At 39.2% G+C, this 16470-nt stretch overlaps 1 protein-coding gene and 1 pseudogene across 11 annotated transcripts in view; both read left to right on the forward strand.

Moving 5' to 3' along the window:
• Window positions 1-9247, forward strand: part of LOC127369390 (supervillin) — a 49462-nt gene extending 40215 nt beyond the window's left edge. For 10 of the 11 annotated variants that reach the window (XM_051410772.1, XM_051410691.1, XM_051410743.1 and 7 more), the window contains 11 exons: window positions 485-632; window positions 949-1228; window positions 2064-2215; window positions 2353-2458; window positions 2999-3206; window positions 3315-3448; window positions 4296-4451; window positions 4568-4711; window positions 5140-5261; window positions 5545-5700; window positions 8323-9247. In XM_051410772.1, the coding sequence (XP_051266732.1) occupies window positions 485-632; window positions 949-1228; window positions 2064-2215; window positions 2353-2458; window positions 2999-3206; window positions 3315-3448; window positions 4296-4451; window positions 4568-4711; window positions 5140-5261; window positions 5545-5700; window positions 8323-8409 (1693 nt within the window). In that variant the 3' untranslated portion in view covers window positions 8410-9247. Of the gene's footprint in view, window positions 1-484; window positions 633-948; window positions 1229-2063; window positions 2216-2352; window positions 2459-2998; window positions 3207-3314; window positions 3449-4295; window positions 4452-4567; window positions 4712-5139; window positions 5262-5544; window positions 5701-6396; window positions 6419-8322 lie in introns of all 11 variants that reach the window. The other variant, XM_051410732.1, reaches the window with a different exon arrangement.
• A 2961-nt stretch (window positions 9248-12208) lies between these two features.
• Window positions 12209-16183, forward strand: LOC127369535 (acyl-coenzyme A thioesterase 1-like; annotated as a pseudogene).
• The last annotated feature ends 287 nt before the right edge of the window (window positions 16184-16470 follow it).

Consider the following 16470-nt stretch of genomic DNA (forward strand, 5'->3'; position numbering starts at 1 on the left):
GATTATTACAAGTAAATACCTGCACTTGTCAGGACCCTCAATACTAGAAGACCTTCCCTATTGCCCCCAAACACACCAAAGACCATCACAGCTACATCTGTAACCCTAAACCCTAATTCTAACCCTAACTGTCCTAAACCTCAGAAATGTCTTTTTTCCCCAAAGATATCTTCACATTAATCGTCTAAAACTGAAACGTCTCAAAAAATAAATATTCAAAAGACACAAACACTCTTACTTTGCTTACTTTCCCTTAGCTTACCCTTAAATAGTCTTTTTGGGAATATATTGTTGCTAATATCTGCTTCTTTATATTATACAGCGATTACTGTATCTGTACATACTCAAAAAACATATATAAAAAATACTTTCTTATTCATATTCACACACACAAGAATGAGCATGTTCTCTTTGATTTAGCATAGCATAAAGTTTAATCCTATATTATTTTTTTCTCCTTTCCTTTCTGTGCATTCATTGACAGGAAGGGCCAGGGCCGTCCCGATTGGGCGATATTTGGCCGGCTGACAGAGCACAACGAGACAATCTTGTTCAAGGAGAAGTTCATGGACTGGACCGAAGCAAAGTTACCATCACCAAAGGAAGGCAGCGAACTCGTTCCTGAGCTGAAGGTGCAAATCAACACTTGTTGTATGAGCATAACTGCATTACAGTTCACACACATCAGAGACTACATTTGTTTTTTATTTATTGGCTTAAACTCAATATCTGTGAATGTTGTAAGGAACTGTTGGTTACACACTGGGTCCAAAAATAAGACTACGAGAGCAGATACCTTTGAGTAGATGTTGTAGATAGTATCATAGAGAAGAATTAGCACATGTTACCACTGACAGCTAAAATAGTATTAAGAGAGGCTAGTTCGGCCTGTTTTCTTGAATTTACTTTCATCATAAATCAGAGATCATTGTCCTTTTCCTTTCTCAGGAGGCCCCGGGGCGAGAGTGCCGTCCTTACGATGCCACCCTGATGCTGCCCGTCCTCCAGTCCTCCATGTCCACCATCATGGACGGGGTAAATGTCGGTCGTGGCTATGGCCCGGTGGAGACCGAGGACCACATGAGGACTCAGGAGATCAGCACAGTGTCCGTGGACGTCTGGCACATCCTGGAGTTCGACTACAGCCGTCTGCCACGCCAGAGCATCGGCCAGTTCCATGAGGGAGACGCCTACGTGGTCAAGTGGAAGTACATGGTCAGCACCTCAGGTTAGTCACTGTCATATATTTATAACACCTGTATTTACTAGTAGATTGAACTTCTATTAAACAGAAGGGAAACATGTTGGTAAAAGCAGCTCATTCATGTCATACTTAACATTAACAGTATCATTTAATGAGTATCAAGATTTGGTGTTGTAATTAATCATGATAATTGTTTGTGGGCACTTTGTGTAACAGATTTTAAAATATATTTACAAAAATGAAAAAAAGAGTAAAACAAAAACAAAAAGCTGTGAAAAATAACAAGGCAAATCAAGTAAAAATGGGTCAAAAAATGAATTAAAATTAAATAATTTACTTACTGCAAAAGCTTAAGTTTATATCAGTTATCAGCTTAAGTTTGAGAACTGGTGAATGAATAACACAATCTCCAGTTGCCTTAGACATTGAAAATCTACAGTACATTTTTTTTAAGTAGAAATTTGAAGAAATGAGGTAACAATAAAACATTTTATCAGGCAGTCTATCTCAGAATTTGTAAAACTCAACTTTAATTCAAAAGCATTACATTTGACATTACCTTTATTATGCTCAGAATAACAGCTGGATGAGATTTGCCACATCTGGACAATTCAATTCAAAAAGAGATGTATAGACAACTGAACTTCGTATATTCTTGTATCTAAATGTAATGACACAACTGCGTATCATCACATAAACAGTGAAAAGTATGTGATCTTGGTGAACTTGGTGAAGTGAGCTGCACCATTTTTAAAAGCCTTAAGGTTAGAATTTCATAGTTTGCTGCATTATTATTATTTTAGCATTATTGACAGTCCAGAATGGTCTATTCATGTTGTGTTGTGTATGTGTGTCCCAGTTGGCCGCAGGCAGAACCCTGAGGCGAGGAGTAGCGGGCCGGGGAAGGAGAAATGCTGCTACTTCTTCTGGCAGGGTCGACACTCCACTGTCAACGAGAAAGGAACGTCAGCGCTGATGACGGTGGAGCTGGACGAGGAAAGAGGGGCACAGGTACGGGAGACGAGGCCAAATCATTCAGTATTCAGATGTCTGCAGATTCCTGCTAGTCTATGAGCTGTACATACTCTATGTAATCATTAAAATAGTGTTTTGTTTCATAACCGGTTTTCTGTGTCTGTGTGTTGCAGGTTCAGGTGCAGCAAGGAAAGGAGCCTCCATGTTTTCTGCAGTGCTTCAATGGAGGGATGATTGTCCATGCTGGCAAGAGGGAGGAGGAGGAGGAGAACACTCAGAGTAAACATTATAACTTTTCTGCTTTTTAGTCTAGTTGTTTACCTTTTGCCATTTTTGGTTTCCAAGTGAGGTCCCTGACATTTTGTCTACGAGGCAATTTTACAGGCAGAAGTACAAAAAGGATAATAAAATAGAATAGGATCCATAAATTATGTTTGTTTGTATGCAAAAGAGGCTGGTTGAGGACAAATAAATTAAGTTAAGCCACAGCCAGAATTTGCCCACAGTACTTCATTTATCTTACATATTTTTAAAATTTAGGCACCAGATAAAAACTAAAATTCATTATAGAAACATCAGCTGCTGGAAAAATGTATCAAATGCCTATTTCTTTAATTGTCTTATTCTAAAAGCTTTTACTTATGAAAGTAAATAACATAATGAGTCAACATTGTTATTAATATGACTCATTTATTGTAATTTACTTACAAAACAGTTATTTTACATCTGACATGTATGTGTTTTTGTAGAATACTGAGCAATAAATTAAACCCTTCTTGTCACTCCACTGATCATATTCACCCTCTCGTCTGTGTCCAGGTGAGTGGCGTCTGTACTGCGTGCGGGGCGAGGTGCCGGTGGAGGGCCACCTGCTGGAGGTGGCGTGTCACTGCAGCAGCCTGCGCTCCAGAGCCTCCATGATCCTGCTCAACATCAACAAGGCCATCATCTACCTGTGGCACGGCTGCAAGACGCAGCTACACACTCGCAGTGTTGGAAACACGGCCGCACTGAAGATTAAAGAACAGTGAGTTTTTATAAAGAAGCTGTAGGATGACTTTAAAATACTATTCAGTGGCGGGTTTTGTATTCTTGCACACTGCGTTGAAATCTCTTTTCCTCTTGTTTCTCTCAGGTGTCCGTTGGAGGCCGGTCTCCACAGCAGCAGTAAGGTGACCATCCATGAGTGTGATGAGGGAATGGAGCCTCCAGGCTTCTGGGAGGCGCTGGGGAGAAAAGACAGGAAGGCCTACGACTGCATGCTGCAAGGTACAGTCTGTCTGTGCCTGTGTACTCTCTGTCTCAGTCTGACATAATGCATCAACTCATACACAACTCATACAGTTATTTTTCTTTCATCCTGACTGCTGTGAGCATGCCCAGGCAATATAGTTGTCAGACAGCTACACACGTCTGTACAACAGTGCGGCTGTTGCTCTGCGCTCACACAGCGACAGCATCGTCGTGGATAAACCTCAAGAATCTCAGCCTGAGGAAGAATCAACATGGCCATACTTGAACAAATACATGACACTGACTAGCTCCACCGACAAAACCTACATTTTTACTTGTGAGCTGTGTTCTCACGTCCCTATGGATAGTGGGGTATTTATTTTTTGGGATGTATATATGACCTTAGAACAAGTGGCCACTTTTTGCAGTAAACTTAGTTGAGTGGCATTTTTTGCTGGCATGTGACTTTCTTATTATATTATATTATAATTTAACAGCATGTACATTGTAAATTTGATCATTTCTATTACAAAGTACATTGAATTACATTTTAGTAGCTTTAGTTAACCAAACTAGATTTTTCCCTTTGTGTAGCTCTGCTGTGATTGGTAGATTGCAAAGCTATGCTTCCAAAATCACTTCCCCAACAATAAAGATAACAAAACTTATTAATAAAATCAGACAGTATGTGATCAACAAATTAATAAATGACGACAGGATTTATGTTTTGGTAGTTGAAAGTTTTCATTTAGTGATGAAAAAGATATAAGTATATAGTAAAAGCCATTAGGTGCAATACACAGCTCCAAAGTCAGGTGCTACATTGCTACATGTGAATGTAAACTTGGAGGAATGATTTATCTGTTTTTTATTTTACTTTCAGATCCAGGTAAATTCAACTTCACTCCACGGCTTTTCCAGCTGAGCAGCACATCTGGAGAGTTTGTGGCGACTGAGTCCTTCCACCTGTCCAGAGCTTCAGAGCTGGTCAGCTCTCTGCCCTTCCTGCAGGAAGACCTGTACAACGCACCGCAACCCGGTGAGGCCTGGACACAAACTTACGGGCAATGAATACACCATGATGAAGTGAAGTCAGCTTTAAATTAGTCCTGTGTGTACGTCATGTAGTGATATAATGATTTCTCTCCCTGACAGCTTTGTTCCTGGTGGATAACTTCCACGAGGTCTACCTGTGGCAGGGCTGGTGGCCTCAGGACAGCGAGTGCACCGGCTCGGCCCGTATCCGCTGGGATGCAGACAGAAAGTGTGCGATGGAGACTGTGCTGCAGTACTGCAAAGGTTAGGGTGATGGTCAATAAAGAAATGCTTCAGCAAATGGCAGGTGATAGCTGCACTATTATATCATTTATATATTATTATATATATAAGTTATTATACATCCAAGTGCTTCAATTGTTCATGTTGCCATTTTGTTTTTTAATGGCAGGTTTTCAGTTTGAACTGTACATAATAAGATTGGTTTATAGTTTTTTGTGGTATAACTGGTTAAACTTGGTATAACTACCAGTATGCAATGAAGTAATCAAAAAATTATCAGGAAAATTAATTTAGATTTTGAAATGAAAGCACAAGAAAGTAAAAAAAAAATGTTTTTTTTGTAAAATAAAAATGTGCTGCACTGTCCCAAAATGTAACCGCACCTGCTGAAATGACAATAGTGCTTCAAATTTGAGTCATGCCAGTAATTTGAGGATTTTCGCCTGCAGAGAAGAACGAGAAGAAGCCGCAGAAGTCGTATCTGATCCACGCCGGTCTGGAGCCGCTCACCTTCACCAACATGTTCCCCAGCTGGGAGCACAGAGAGGACGTGGCTGAGATCACCGAGAGGGTCAGCAACACCTGATATCGTACTCTGGTGGAATCACAGAAGCTGTTAAAATATACTCTCATTAATTATCAGGCAGAAGGGTTTTCAGTCAGTCTGCTTATATATTGAGATTTCCTGTCAGTAGTTTTTTTATCCTGAGCTTGAAAATACTTAAATTACACAGGAAATAAACACCCACAGTCTCTTTCTTAACATCTAATTCTCTCTCACACGTAAAGTAGTTGTCTAAACGCCCGCTGTCATTACAAAAGACTTCACGCAGTGTCCTCTGTTCTGGGTGCAGGAGGCGGAGGTGTGTAACCAGATCATCCTGGTGGAGGACGTGTTGGCCCGGCTCTGTCAGAACACCTTCCCTCTGGCTCAGCTGCAGGCCCGGCCGCTCCCAGAGGGAGTCGACCCGCTCCGCCTGGAGATTTACCTGTCCGACCAGGACTTTGAGGTCAGTAAACCCACAAACCCTGCCGCACAAAACCTGGTCCTCTCATTTTCATTTATGGTTTGTAGTGTTACGAACATCAGTTTTTACCTCCCTTGATCAAACTTTTTAGGATATTTTGCCAAATAAAACTTACAATCTGATAATTATTTTAAGTAACTTTCAACATATATATGTAACATATTGAAATATCTAAACTAGACTTTAGCTTACACTTTGTTGTGAGCATTTGTTTTATTACTCATAGCAAATTAGAGCATAAAGAACAGGTATATTATTGTAATTCAAGGGTACAGGATTTGAGTTGGTCTCCCATCATTATCTTTAAAAGGAGAAATCCATTGTAGGACATTTAAAACCGTGACAGTTTCTGTCTGCTCGTGGCGGTTTCATAGACGAGTAACTAAACACTGACGGTGTAATGCTGCATCAGGAAGCTACTTCCAAGAGCTGGAGAGCAGAAGAAACTAATCTGAAACACCCACCATTACTGTAATATATCTATCATCACTGAGGCACATGCAGACTGATAGAAAGCGAGCACATCGAAACCAATGTCAGCAGTTGAGATTGATCATAACTCATGTATAATATAGGGAGACTATTCAAAGGTGGACCTGTCCTCTGAATCTATACTGGATTACTACAACACCTCGTTCATGTCATCCATCCTAACTCCATCTAACTCTCACTTTACAGACCAAGTTGTAGGTGGATTCAGGTAAGAAAAGCCCCTCATGTGATTCATCAGCATCTGCGACCCTTTTCCCTCTCTCCAGCACGTCCGCACTCTGTGTTTCTTTATGTGGATTTGAAAACTCTGAGTCACTCCTGTTCCACTCTGTCTCCTCAGTGCGGTGCTGGTGGAGGAGGAAAGTTTTGTGCTCGGCTGCACGATTACATCTGAAAAGATCATCCCGATTACTCTGTCGTCCTTTATATCACCTGCAGTGATGGAAAGGATTTAGCACTCCGGCACCCTCTCACACAGAAGATAACAAATATGAAATGACATATGAATCAAACTCAGATCCCATTCCTGCTAAGAAAAAAAAAAGAGATGAGATATTAGGAATGCTAAAAATAGAAACTCTCACTCTCACAAGATTGCAGCGTTAACTTTAGTAACAGTATATATTAGTTGTATTCCTGTATATTATGCAGTAAGTCATACTTACTGCATAATAATACTAACAGCCAAAATTGTCACTATATCATCATTTTGAATTAGTCAGCACATTTTTCACATTGTCTCAAAGACCTGAAACTGTTCCAGTCTGTTCATTTATTCATAATATGAAAATTGATCAGCATCCATTTTGGATAATTATTTTTTTATTAATAATAATAATAATTATTAATTTAATTGTCATTCATCAAGAAATAATACCAGCACCATTTGGTTCTTTTCTCTGTTATATATCATTTTAAATCTAATATCCATTGGTCGGTCAAACACAGAGACTTTTGAAGACGTCACTTTGGGCTTATATGGATATATTTCACCGTTTTTTCTAAGATTTCATAGACAAAAGAAAACAATTAAGCAAAAAAATAATTGGCAGATTAATCTTTAATGAGATAAGTCCTTATCTCAGTATTACTATATAGTATATAACAATTAGCAGGAATGGGCTTCCATATAACCCTCAATGACAACCTTGAATTCAGTATATTTAACACACTTCCTTAATATGAACATTTGAGGTTGTAATTGAGGTGTTTAAACACAACAAACGTACACTATTGTGATAATTAAGACATTTAATTGTGCATCCATTGTTCCTCTCTTCTCCTCTCTGAAAGGTGTCTGAACACCTTCCACTACACCGCACTGCTGTACACTTCTCTGCTGCTGCTACTCCTCTCTCTCTCTCTCTCTCTCACACACCTTCCACATGAGACTCTTTCCTCTCAGTTCAAATAAACACATTCACCATCAGCAACACTGCAGTCTGACTCACTGTCTGTCTGTCTGTCTGTCTGTCTGTCTGTCTGTAGAGCACAAAATGGAGGCATGAAACAACTAAACTGCCCTTGTAAGATAGAATTGGGTTTGTGCTGTCATACAGACCAGAATTGAGACTGTATATTATTACAGAAACAGGTACAAATGTCAAAAATATACATCAGAGAAGTCCTGATGCACTTTAACATGAAAATATCTGCCCTGAAAGTTCATTGTAACATCGTCGTCTAGCTGTGAAAGAACCAAGAAATTACTTTAACTCACTTTAATTAACTTGTTTCAGTCCTCAGACTTTCATCAAATGATATTTCTTGGTCCTTTCACAGTCAGGAGTTTTTGATCTAACATACCTGACAATCTAGTGTAGAAGAACTTTATTAACAAACCACGTTTTAAAACAAGATTTACTGCAATTTGAAAAATGACACTGAGGTAAAAAAAAAGATCTTTCTACAGACCATACAATTACATATGTTGTGTCATATTGTGTTTGTTTTGCTTTTTTTCTTTAATTACAGTGACTAATGGTTGATGGCTCCACAGCTATTATGAGTTACAGGAAAAACACCAACACTTCCCCTGAAACAGTATGACGCTGTCGAATACCCCGTGCAATCATATTAATAAACTGCATGTGTCTCTTCTTTCAATTGCAGAAAGCTTTGGAAATGAAGAGAGAGGAATATGAAGGTTTACCAGGGTGGAAGCAAGTGAACTTAAAGAAGGCCAAAGGACTGTTTTAAGGAAGTTTTGAATGGAAGATGGAGTGCGAAGCGGATGAAAAAAAAAAGGTGGAGATGGGGACACAGGAAATGCCACACAAACCCTGTTTTGGTGGCAACACGCGATGGACAAAAGGTCTGAATGGGAAGAAAACGTTCACGAAGGATGAGACTGGAGATGCATTCGCCTTGCTTATAGTCATGTTTTACCTTTCAACTTTGTCATTACATAAGAAAATTAAATTCAGACGGTTTAAGAGAAGGTGGGAAACGCCTTGCTTCGGTTCATACACGGTGTTTGTGTGTATCTGGAGTCTCTTCCAAAACGCTAAAAGTCACTGCTCATGGACTTGAAGGAAATGTGCACATTAGGATGCTTGGTGTCAAGAGTGCCATGCTACGGTTGTGTATGTATGCGTGTGCGATTGTATATAATGTCTGTGTGTGTTATGTTTATTTGTGTAAATGTGTGTGTAGGTGCGTTTGTGACTTTGTATCTATGTAAAAAAACGAAATCCTGTCATGTCAGATGTTGTGAGGAAAGTTGTTTTTTTTTTTCTTTGTCTACAGTGTCTGGATGCTGTCAGGCCACGTAGGTAACTCATGTTGCTCGCTTTTGTTTTAAACTGCTGAAGTGACTCTGACTTACTGAGAGCTCCCGAGAGCAGAGATGTAAGAGTTGTAATTTAAAAAGGTTTGACTTTAACGAGTGAGAGAAGCAGCAGCTTGATGAATCTGAATGTATAGTGCCTTGCTTTTTGTGTACAGTTTATATACAGAAATTCTAGTCTGCATTTTTAAAGACTTTCTTTGTGATATAAGACATAGTGAATTAAATCACAATAATGCTCAAATCAAACCGTGTGTCAGCCTCCTGCTTCATATACTGCATTTCATTTGCTGCTAAATTCATTCATTCTTAAATGCCAATTATTTTTGTTGTTGTTTGCTGTTCGTTAGTGGACAGAGCTTCTGTCTTAAACCTACATTCTTTCTAATGGCCAGCAGGGGGCAGCTTCACAGGCTGCAAAAAAGAGGACAAGAAAAATGACTCTACATCTTTCTCAGTAATAATAATAATAATAATAATAATTTTTATTTATAGAGCACTTTTCAAGAAACTCAAAGACACTTCACATAAGTGAAAAAGGAAAAGAAAAAGGTAATAAAAACAACACATTAAGAAATTATAGCTATATCTACGACACTCAACAATGAATTAATCATTAAAAGCAGTTCTGAAAGCAGTAAACAGTTTCCGGATGAGTTTATGGTCTCAATCACTAGTTTCAAGTCTTCTTCCATACAGCATGATGTTCATTTAGTAAATGATGGTCCTATTTAGAGTAAACATGATAAAGCAGGGTATGCTTTAGGATGTGGTTATCTTGTGGTTGACAGGTCATTCTCAGTAAGTCAGTACAGCGTAATGCACCAAACTCAGATCAAACAGTCAAACTAGTCAGTGCTGATTCAATATCAGTAATCTCTCACCACTCTCTGACTACCCTACCCCGTCTATGGCACTCAAGTCCAGCAGTTCCAGCTGAAGATGTGATTCTTTGGAAACGGCTCATAAAAGTATTGTTTCATTTTTATTAAAACGTTCAGTAATTTTATAAAACAGCCGTTTTCAAGAAATGTGACTAATGGTCTGGTCTTTTATTATTTAAGGTCCAGTGAGTAGTATTTTGTGGCATCTAGTGATGTAGTTGCAATTTGCAACTCCTTTGCTTTGCTTACACTTAGTTATGGTCAAAAGAAGTATCAAGTAAAAAGGTGACCTCAATACATACCCACTATTAAAGTCTGTGAAATAAAGACACGCTGCAATAAAATAAATTATTTTAACTTGATTACATTGAAAATATTAAGTTAAAAAAAGCCACAGTTGTTAAACACTTTTGTGACCTACATTCACAGTGATCAAGGTGATCGTGGTCATATCGAAACTGAACATCAATACATTACCTGTCAGAAATATCAGACCTTGAGGTCTTCAGTGGACTCCATGATGTCTCCTGCAGTTAGACAAATGTTGACTCTTTATGTAAAAGAGTAAAATGTGCACTGAGATTTGTGAATGTGTAACGAAGAATTTGCAAATCTGTATTGAGGTTTGTAAATGTGTAAACAAACCTGTAAATGCGTATATAGATCTGAAAACGTGGACAAATCAGCACGTTGTATCTCATGTAACAATGTGACCATTTGCTTGTTGCTTGAGTTTAATGCCAATCAAATAAGCTCCTTTTTTATGACATTAACAAGAAGCAGCCATTAAGACGGCGTCTTTCCTGTGGAAGGAACTAAATATTCTCTCTCAATCTCTCTCGTGCTCGTTGTTGGCGAGAAGGAAACAGGAAGTGTACCTGTACCTTATATACAGTCAGGTTCTTTATGATTCCTTATTTTGCTTTTAGAGGAATGAATGATCATGTCATGTCATATATATATATATATATATATATATATTTGTGCTTCTGTGTGTGTGTAAGAATGTATGTATACACACATATGTACATATATACATTATACATATACACACACATATATAAACATACATTATACATATATACATATATTATACAGATCTATATAATACATATATGTTTGTATACATAAAATATATAAGTTATCATGACCACTGTCTGTAATCTGACAGAGATGATAAAATGTTTATACTGCTGTCCTAGACGTCATATTTAATCCTCGGTGTCTCTCCTTGTTGTCTCTCCTCGGTGTCTCTCCTCGCTTCCTCCGCTAACAGGTTAGGGACTAACAGGCGAAGAGAGGAGTCGAGGAGAGGAGGAGAGGAGAGGATGTACTATAATGTAATGATTAAAAAAAAGGGCCTCTGGTCTTCCTTAGTTAAGTGTCCATCGATACACCATCACACTTCCTCAAATTGGAGATAAAAAATGCAGCAATAAAGTCATACGGAATAAGTTTAAAGAAATTATTTTTCATGATCTTGCAAGAGCTATAAATATTAAAACAAGTCAGAGCAGCTCAAAAATCTCAAACAAGCATGTTAAATATATGAAATGGCCAATCTCCCCAAAAGCAAAAGAATTTAAACAATTTAAAATGATCAGTGGTTATTATCCAGCTGCAGACACATTAAAAAGAAGATTTGGTTTCGAGGTGGAGCCATGTGGCTTCTGTCAATCAGAAGCACCTTTTTTATTCATGTCCGATAGTGACCCAGTTTTGGCAATCCATGTATGACTGGTAACAGATAACATCACACCCTTTAATAAGGATCACATTTTGGTATACAATGAAAATGTCCCCTAAAAAATGTCTGATCTAATCAATATAATTAGAGTTTTAGGAAAATATCACATACACACTTGTAAGTGGAAAGGTAGCTCACCCTCATTGATGTGTTTTAAAAACGAGTTGAACAAGTACTTTGATGTCTTGGGTTTACTGACAGATGAATATGAAGGAATTAGAGGCTGCTGTCGGCGTAGAGGAGTCTCAATTAGAGAGGATGCCTTGATTTGTAATCTTGCATTTATTTCTTTTTGGTTTTTGCCTTGCTGTATTTGATTTTTTTTTTTTGTTTTAATCTTATTTATCTTTTTTAAATTCTTTTTATTGTTATTATTTTTGTAATTTTTAACAAAGCCTTGTAGATTTTCTTTTTGGTAATTGAGAGACGATAAATGTTTTGTTGTATAAATGCAATTTATGTTCCCATTGAGAGAACTTTTAAGTATTTTTGAAAAGTTAAATAAAGTTTAAAAAAAAAAAATCACACTTCCTGTCTGTGCCTTCACAAATAAAGTTTTCTACCGTTGTGAGACTTTTATTGTGAAAAATCCATCGCTTCCTGTTACGGTTGGATTATCTGACGTGAGGAACAGAAAGAGGTTTACGCCACTTTGTTGTTGTTGTCTTTAACTTTTACAGGGAGGTGAAATAAACAAACCATCACCGCGAGGTTAACGTCTGTCAACTGCTTCCTGCGGGTCAACATCACCGGTAACTCTATACCTCACACACACACACACACACACACACACACACACACAGAGCACTTTATGAAGCATACACTGAAACTGAGAAATTACAGGTGTTTACAGGAGTCACCCTTTAACGTTGGTGCCTTGAGCTTTTATTTTGGAGGGATTTGAATTAGTTTCATATCGAGTTTAAACTTTATTGTGCAGAAGTTCAACTTTTTATGGGTCGCTACAGCTGTAGTCTGTCATTAAAGGTGCAAGCCAATGCAGATAATGTTACTTTATATAATGTTATTAATCTAGGTCAGTGGTTTAACAAACTAGAGGTCAGGGCAGGGGCGAGGTCAGACTTTTTGGACTGGGTTTGACACAAGTGGGTCACTGACTTATGCAGGAGTGGCATGAAGTATGGGGCTCAGCTTTCCACGCATTACCAGTTTAAGCAATTCCACTATTGTTTAGGGATCCCAGTATGTAAAGATATTCAAACACACTCTGCACACCATTACCCATAAAATCCATTTTCATTCAGATACAAGATAAGATGTTCCTTTATTGATCCCCCGCAAAGGGAAATTCAAGTTTGGCAGAGCAGCGCAGGGGACATGTAGTACAAAGAGCAAATATAATAAAAGAGAAAATCTAGAATATAAAAACTATATATAATAAAGTTAAATATGAGTGTCATATAACTGTACATGTGCAATGTTTGGGACCCTCCAACAGGGGCCGGATCTAGATCTTAAAAATGCCTGGCCAACCCCAGTTTGGCATCAAATGCTGTCAGATTTAACACATTAAATTGTATGTAATATAAATTTGTGCCACACAGATTAGTGAACATACACAAACAAGGCAACTTTATGTGTATAGTACCTTTACAGGGTCGTAAAAGTACAACAAGGACAAAAGATTTCCAGATTTACAGGCAGGCAATACAAGAAAAGTTAAAAATGTAATGAATATTCCCACATCTAGATGCATTTAACACATGGACATTTTCTGGGACAAACTTCTTTTTCTTACTCAGTAAGATTATTTATTTTACTTTCTCACAGAGTAAAATCGAAACTTGCCGAAAAAAGGATCTTCAGTTCCAGGAGCGATGTCCTCCCAGGTCAGACTGAGGCTGCTGCCGGGCGCCAGGTGCCTGTTCGATGAGCCTGTTCAGGTGAAGGTCGCCGGGCTGAGGTCGAGACAGGTGGTCACCATGAGAGCCAGAGCGACCGACGAGAAGGGAGTGGTGTTCAGCTCTAAGGCCACGTACAGGGCCGATGGCAGCGGGGAGATCGACCTTGGGAGAGACCCCTCTCTCAGCGGCAGCTACGTCGGGGTGGAACCCATGGGTCTGCTGTGGTCGATGAGGGCAGACACCTTGCACAAAAGGTTTATAAAGACAAATTCACTAAACCCCCACGTGGTGAAGTTCTCTGTGCATGAGGAGAGGAGGAGGAGGAGGAGGAGGAGGAGGAGGGCAGAGTGCTGGCAGAGGCGACCAATGAGAGGTTTCTGATTGGAGACAGGGTCACCAGGGTCCCCGTCAAAGAGGGGAACATTCGTGGGGTCCTGTTTACTCCGCCAGGTTGGTCTATGTCTTGGTCCTGCTTTAAATCCTTCAGTTAAAATGTTTTTATCTTGCAATATATTATCAACATATCCCCTGAAGAGACTAAAACAACAGTGAATTGATCCTACTAATAAGTACTGCCTGTGTTTGTAGTAGTTATATGCTGCTTTTACTAACATTTCCATCAGTTTGACGCCATAAAAATTTGTCATTTTGTGTCCTTGTGCGTCCAGGAGGAGGTCCGTTCCCCGCTGTGTTGGACCTGTACACTTTTGGTGGAGGGTTGTCGGAGAAAAGGGCCTCTCTGCTGGCCAGTCGAGGTTTTGTGGTTCTGACTGTCGCGCTGTACGGCCACGATGACATGCCGAAGAACATCACAGAGATCCATCTGGATTACTTCGAGGAAGCGATAGAGTTTTTAAAAAGACAAGATAAGGCGAGTCAAACCTCTGAGACTCAGAGTTTTTGTGCCTGCTACATTTTTCATACCATCACTCGGGGTGCTAAAGTTAAAAAATCATTACATTTGTATTGTTCTCTACATAGTGGCTGAAATATGTAGTTCCATTTATGTTCATCTAAGAGCCATCACAAAGAATAGTCAGATTTTGTTGCTTTTAATCTGTATGTTTTCCCACAGGTGGGCAGTAAAGGAGTTGGTGTAATATCCATTTCCAAAAGCGGAGATCTTGCTCTCTCAGTGGCCTCCTACCTGCCAGGTGTTGAGGCCACAGTGTGGATCAATGGCTGCTGTGCCAATGTAATATTCCCTCTCTACTATAAGAAGAGCCAAATCCTCCCTCCGTTAATGTTTGACTCCAGCAAGATGGTTCAGACTGAGTCAGGGGCCTGGGTGGGCAAGTCTGCGGTGCATAATCCCCTGGCAGAGGAGAACAAGGCCACTCTGGTCCCCATTGAACAGGCTAAGGGACAGTTCCTCTTTGTTGCCTCAGAGGACGACCTCAACTGGGACAGCAAGGCTTACATAGACGTGATGGTGGAGAGACTGAAGCAACATGGGAAGGAGAACTTTGAGAGCGTGTGTTACCCTGGAGCTGGACATTATCTGGAGCCGCCTTATGGACCTTACTGCGCCTCCAGTTTTCACGGGGTTGTGGGTAAACCAGTCCTGTGGGGGGGTGAGCCAAGGTCCCACGCTGCAGCTGAAGTCCACCTGTGGAAGAAGATCCAGGAGTTTTTCAGAACTCATCTGAGCGGTGATACTACAGAGACAAAAGCCAAATTATAGATAGTTAATACATCTACTGATGCACAGCCTTGGTCACATCCTCAGTGTTGTTTCCTGGAGTCACTGGGTGTTTACAGATATCAGGATACGGAGGACAGGGGATGTTTGTTTCAACTTCCTAATGCAATGGATGTCACCATTTATTGTAAGAACCATTAAGTTCAGTGTGTGTGTCAGTGTTAAAAAGAAACTTTACACACAGGATCTGCAGGGTCACTGAGTACTTGATGCACACTGAATTATACACTGAGTACTGAGAAAGCTGATAATAAATAACCTGTTGTAATGTGAACTTTGCACTATCTTCCTTTATACATCAGTTGTTGTTAATGAAGCTTTGTGTAACTGTGGCACTTCGGCCAGTAGAGGGCGCTCATCCATCTGTGTTGGCTTCATTTTACACAAGCTGAGACCAAATTACAAAACATCCGTGATGGAAAGTAACTGAGTACCTTTATAGTACTTAAGCACAGTTTTGAGGTACTTTAACTCATTATATACTAAAATAACACAGTTATTTAAGCGTTTACATTAAAAGGATATAAAATATGATGTATTATTAATGATTAAACCTCCTTATATAAACAGAATATATCTCTGTAATTCTAATAAATGATAAGGGGGTGAGGGTGTGGTAGCCTAATAAATCAATGATAATATCTGGTCTCAGTACATATCCTTATCCTGATTCTCTCTCACAATCAGGCAGTTTTTCAACAGGTGGCGAACAGTGTACTGTTTATTCCTCTGCTCAGAGCTCCAGTGAATTCTTCCCTGTTAATCTTAAAGGAAAGACTTCATAAGGGAACACAGGATTGCAACAATGACGCGGAGTTCAAGCTGAAATGAAAAGTATCCGACCTCCTGCATACTTTGTACCTCTCCCACACCCACACACACTGTGGACGCTCTGTTCCAGCACTTCAAATAAGATATATAGCAGCCTCAACCTGGTAATTTTTGGAATCTGATTAAATATTTTTGTGAATAAAAATCTGAATTGTGTTTGTTTGTTTTTTTTTCTCTCTCCAGAACTTTAGTCTATGGCTGGACTATTGTGGTAGTTACTTTTAATTTCACTGCGTTTAAGCCTGTTTCTGTGTGTCTTAAGTTACATTTCATCTTGAAGACCAAACATTGATATTTTGGGTCCTGGTCCAGTTTGAGGCTTATACAAGTGTCATGAAGAAAGTAGATATATATTTTTAGGATTTTAATGTGAAATTATACTTCTTGGGTGGAATCAGACTTTATGCAGACTATTTGTATTATTACATTACATCTAACATGTC

This window comes from Dicentrarchus labrax, unplaced genomic scaffold (assembly GCF_905237075.1).
Source record: "Dicentrarchus labrax unplaced genomic scaffold, dlabrax2021, whole genome shotgun sequence".
Taxonomy (NCBI): domain Eukaryota; kingdom Metazoa; phylum Chordata; class Actinopteri; family Moronidae; genus Dicentrarchus; species Dicentrarchus labrax.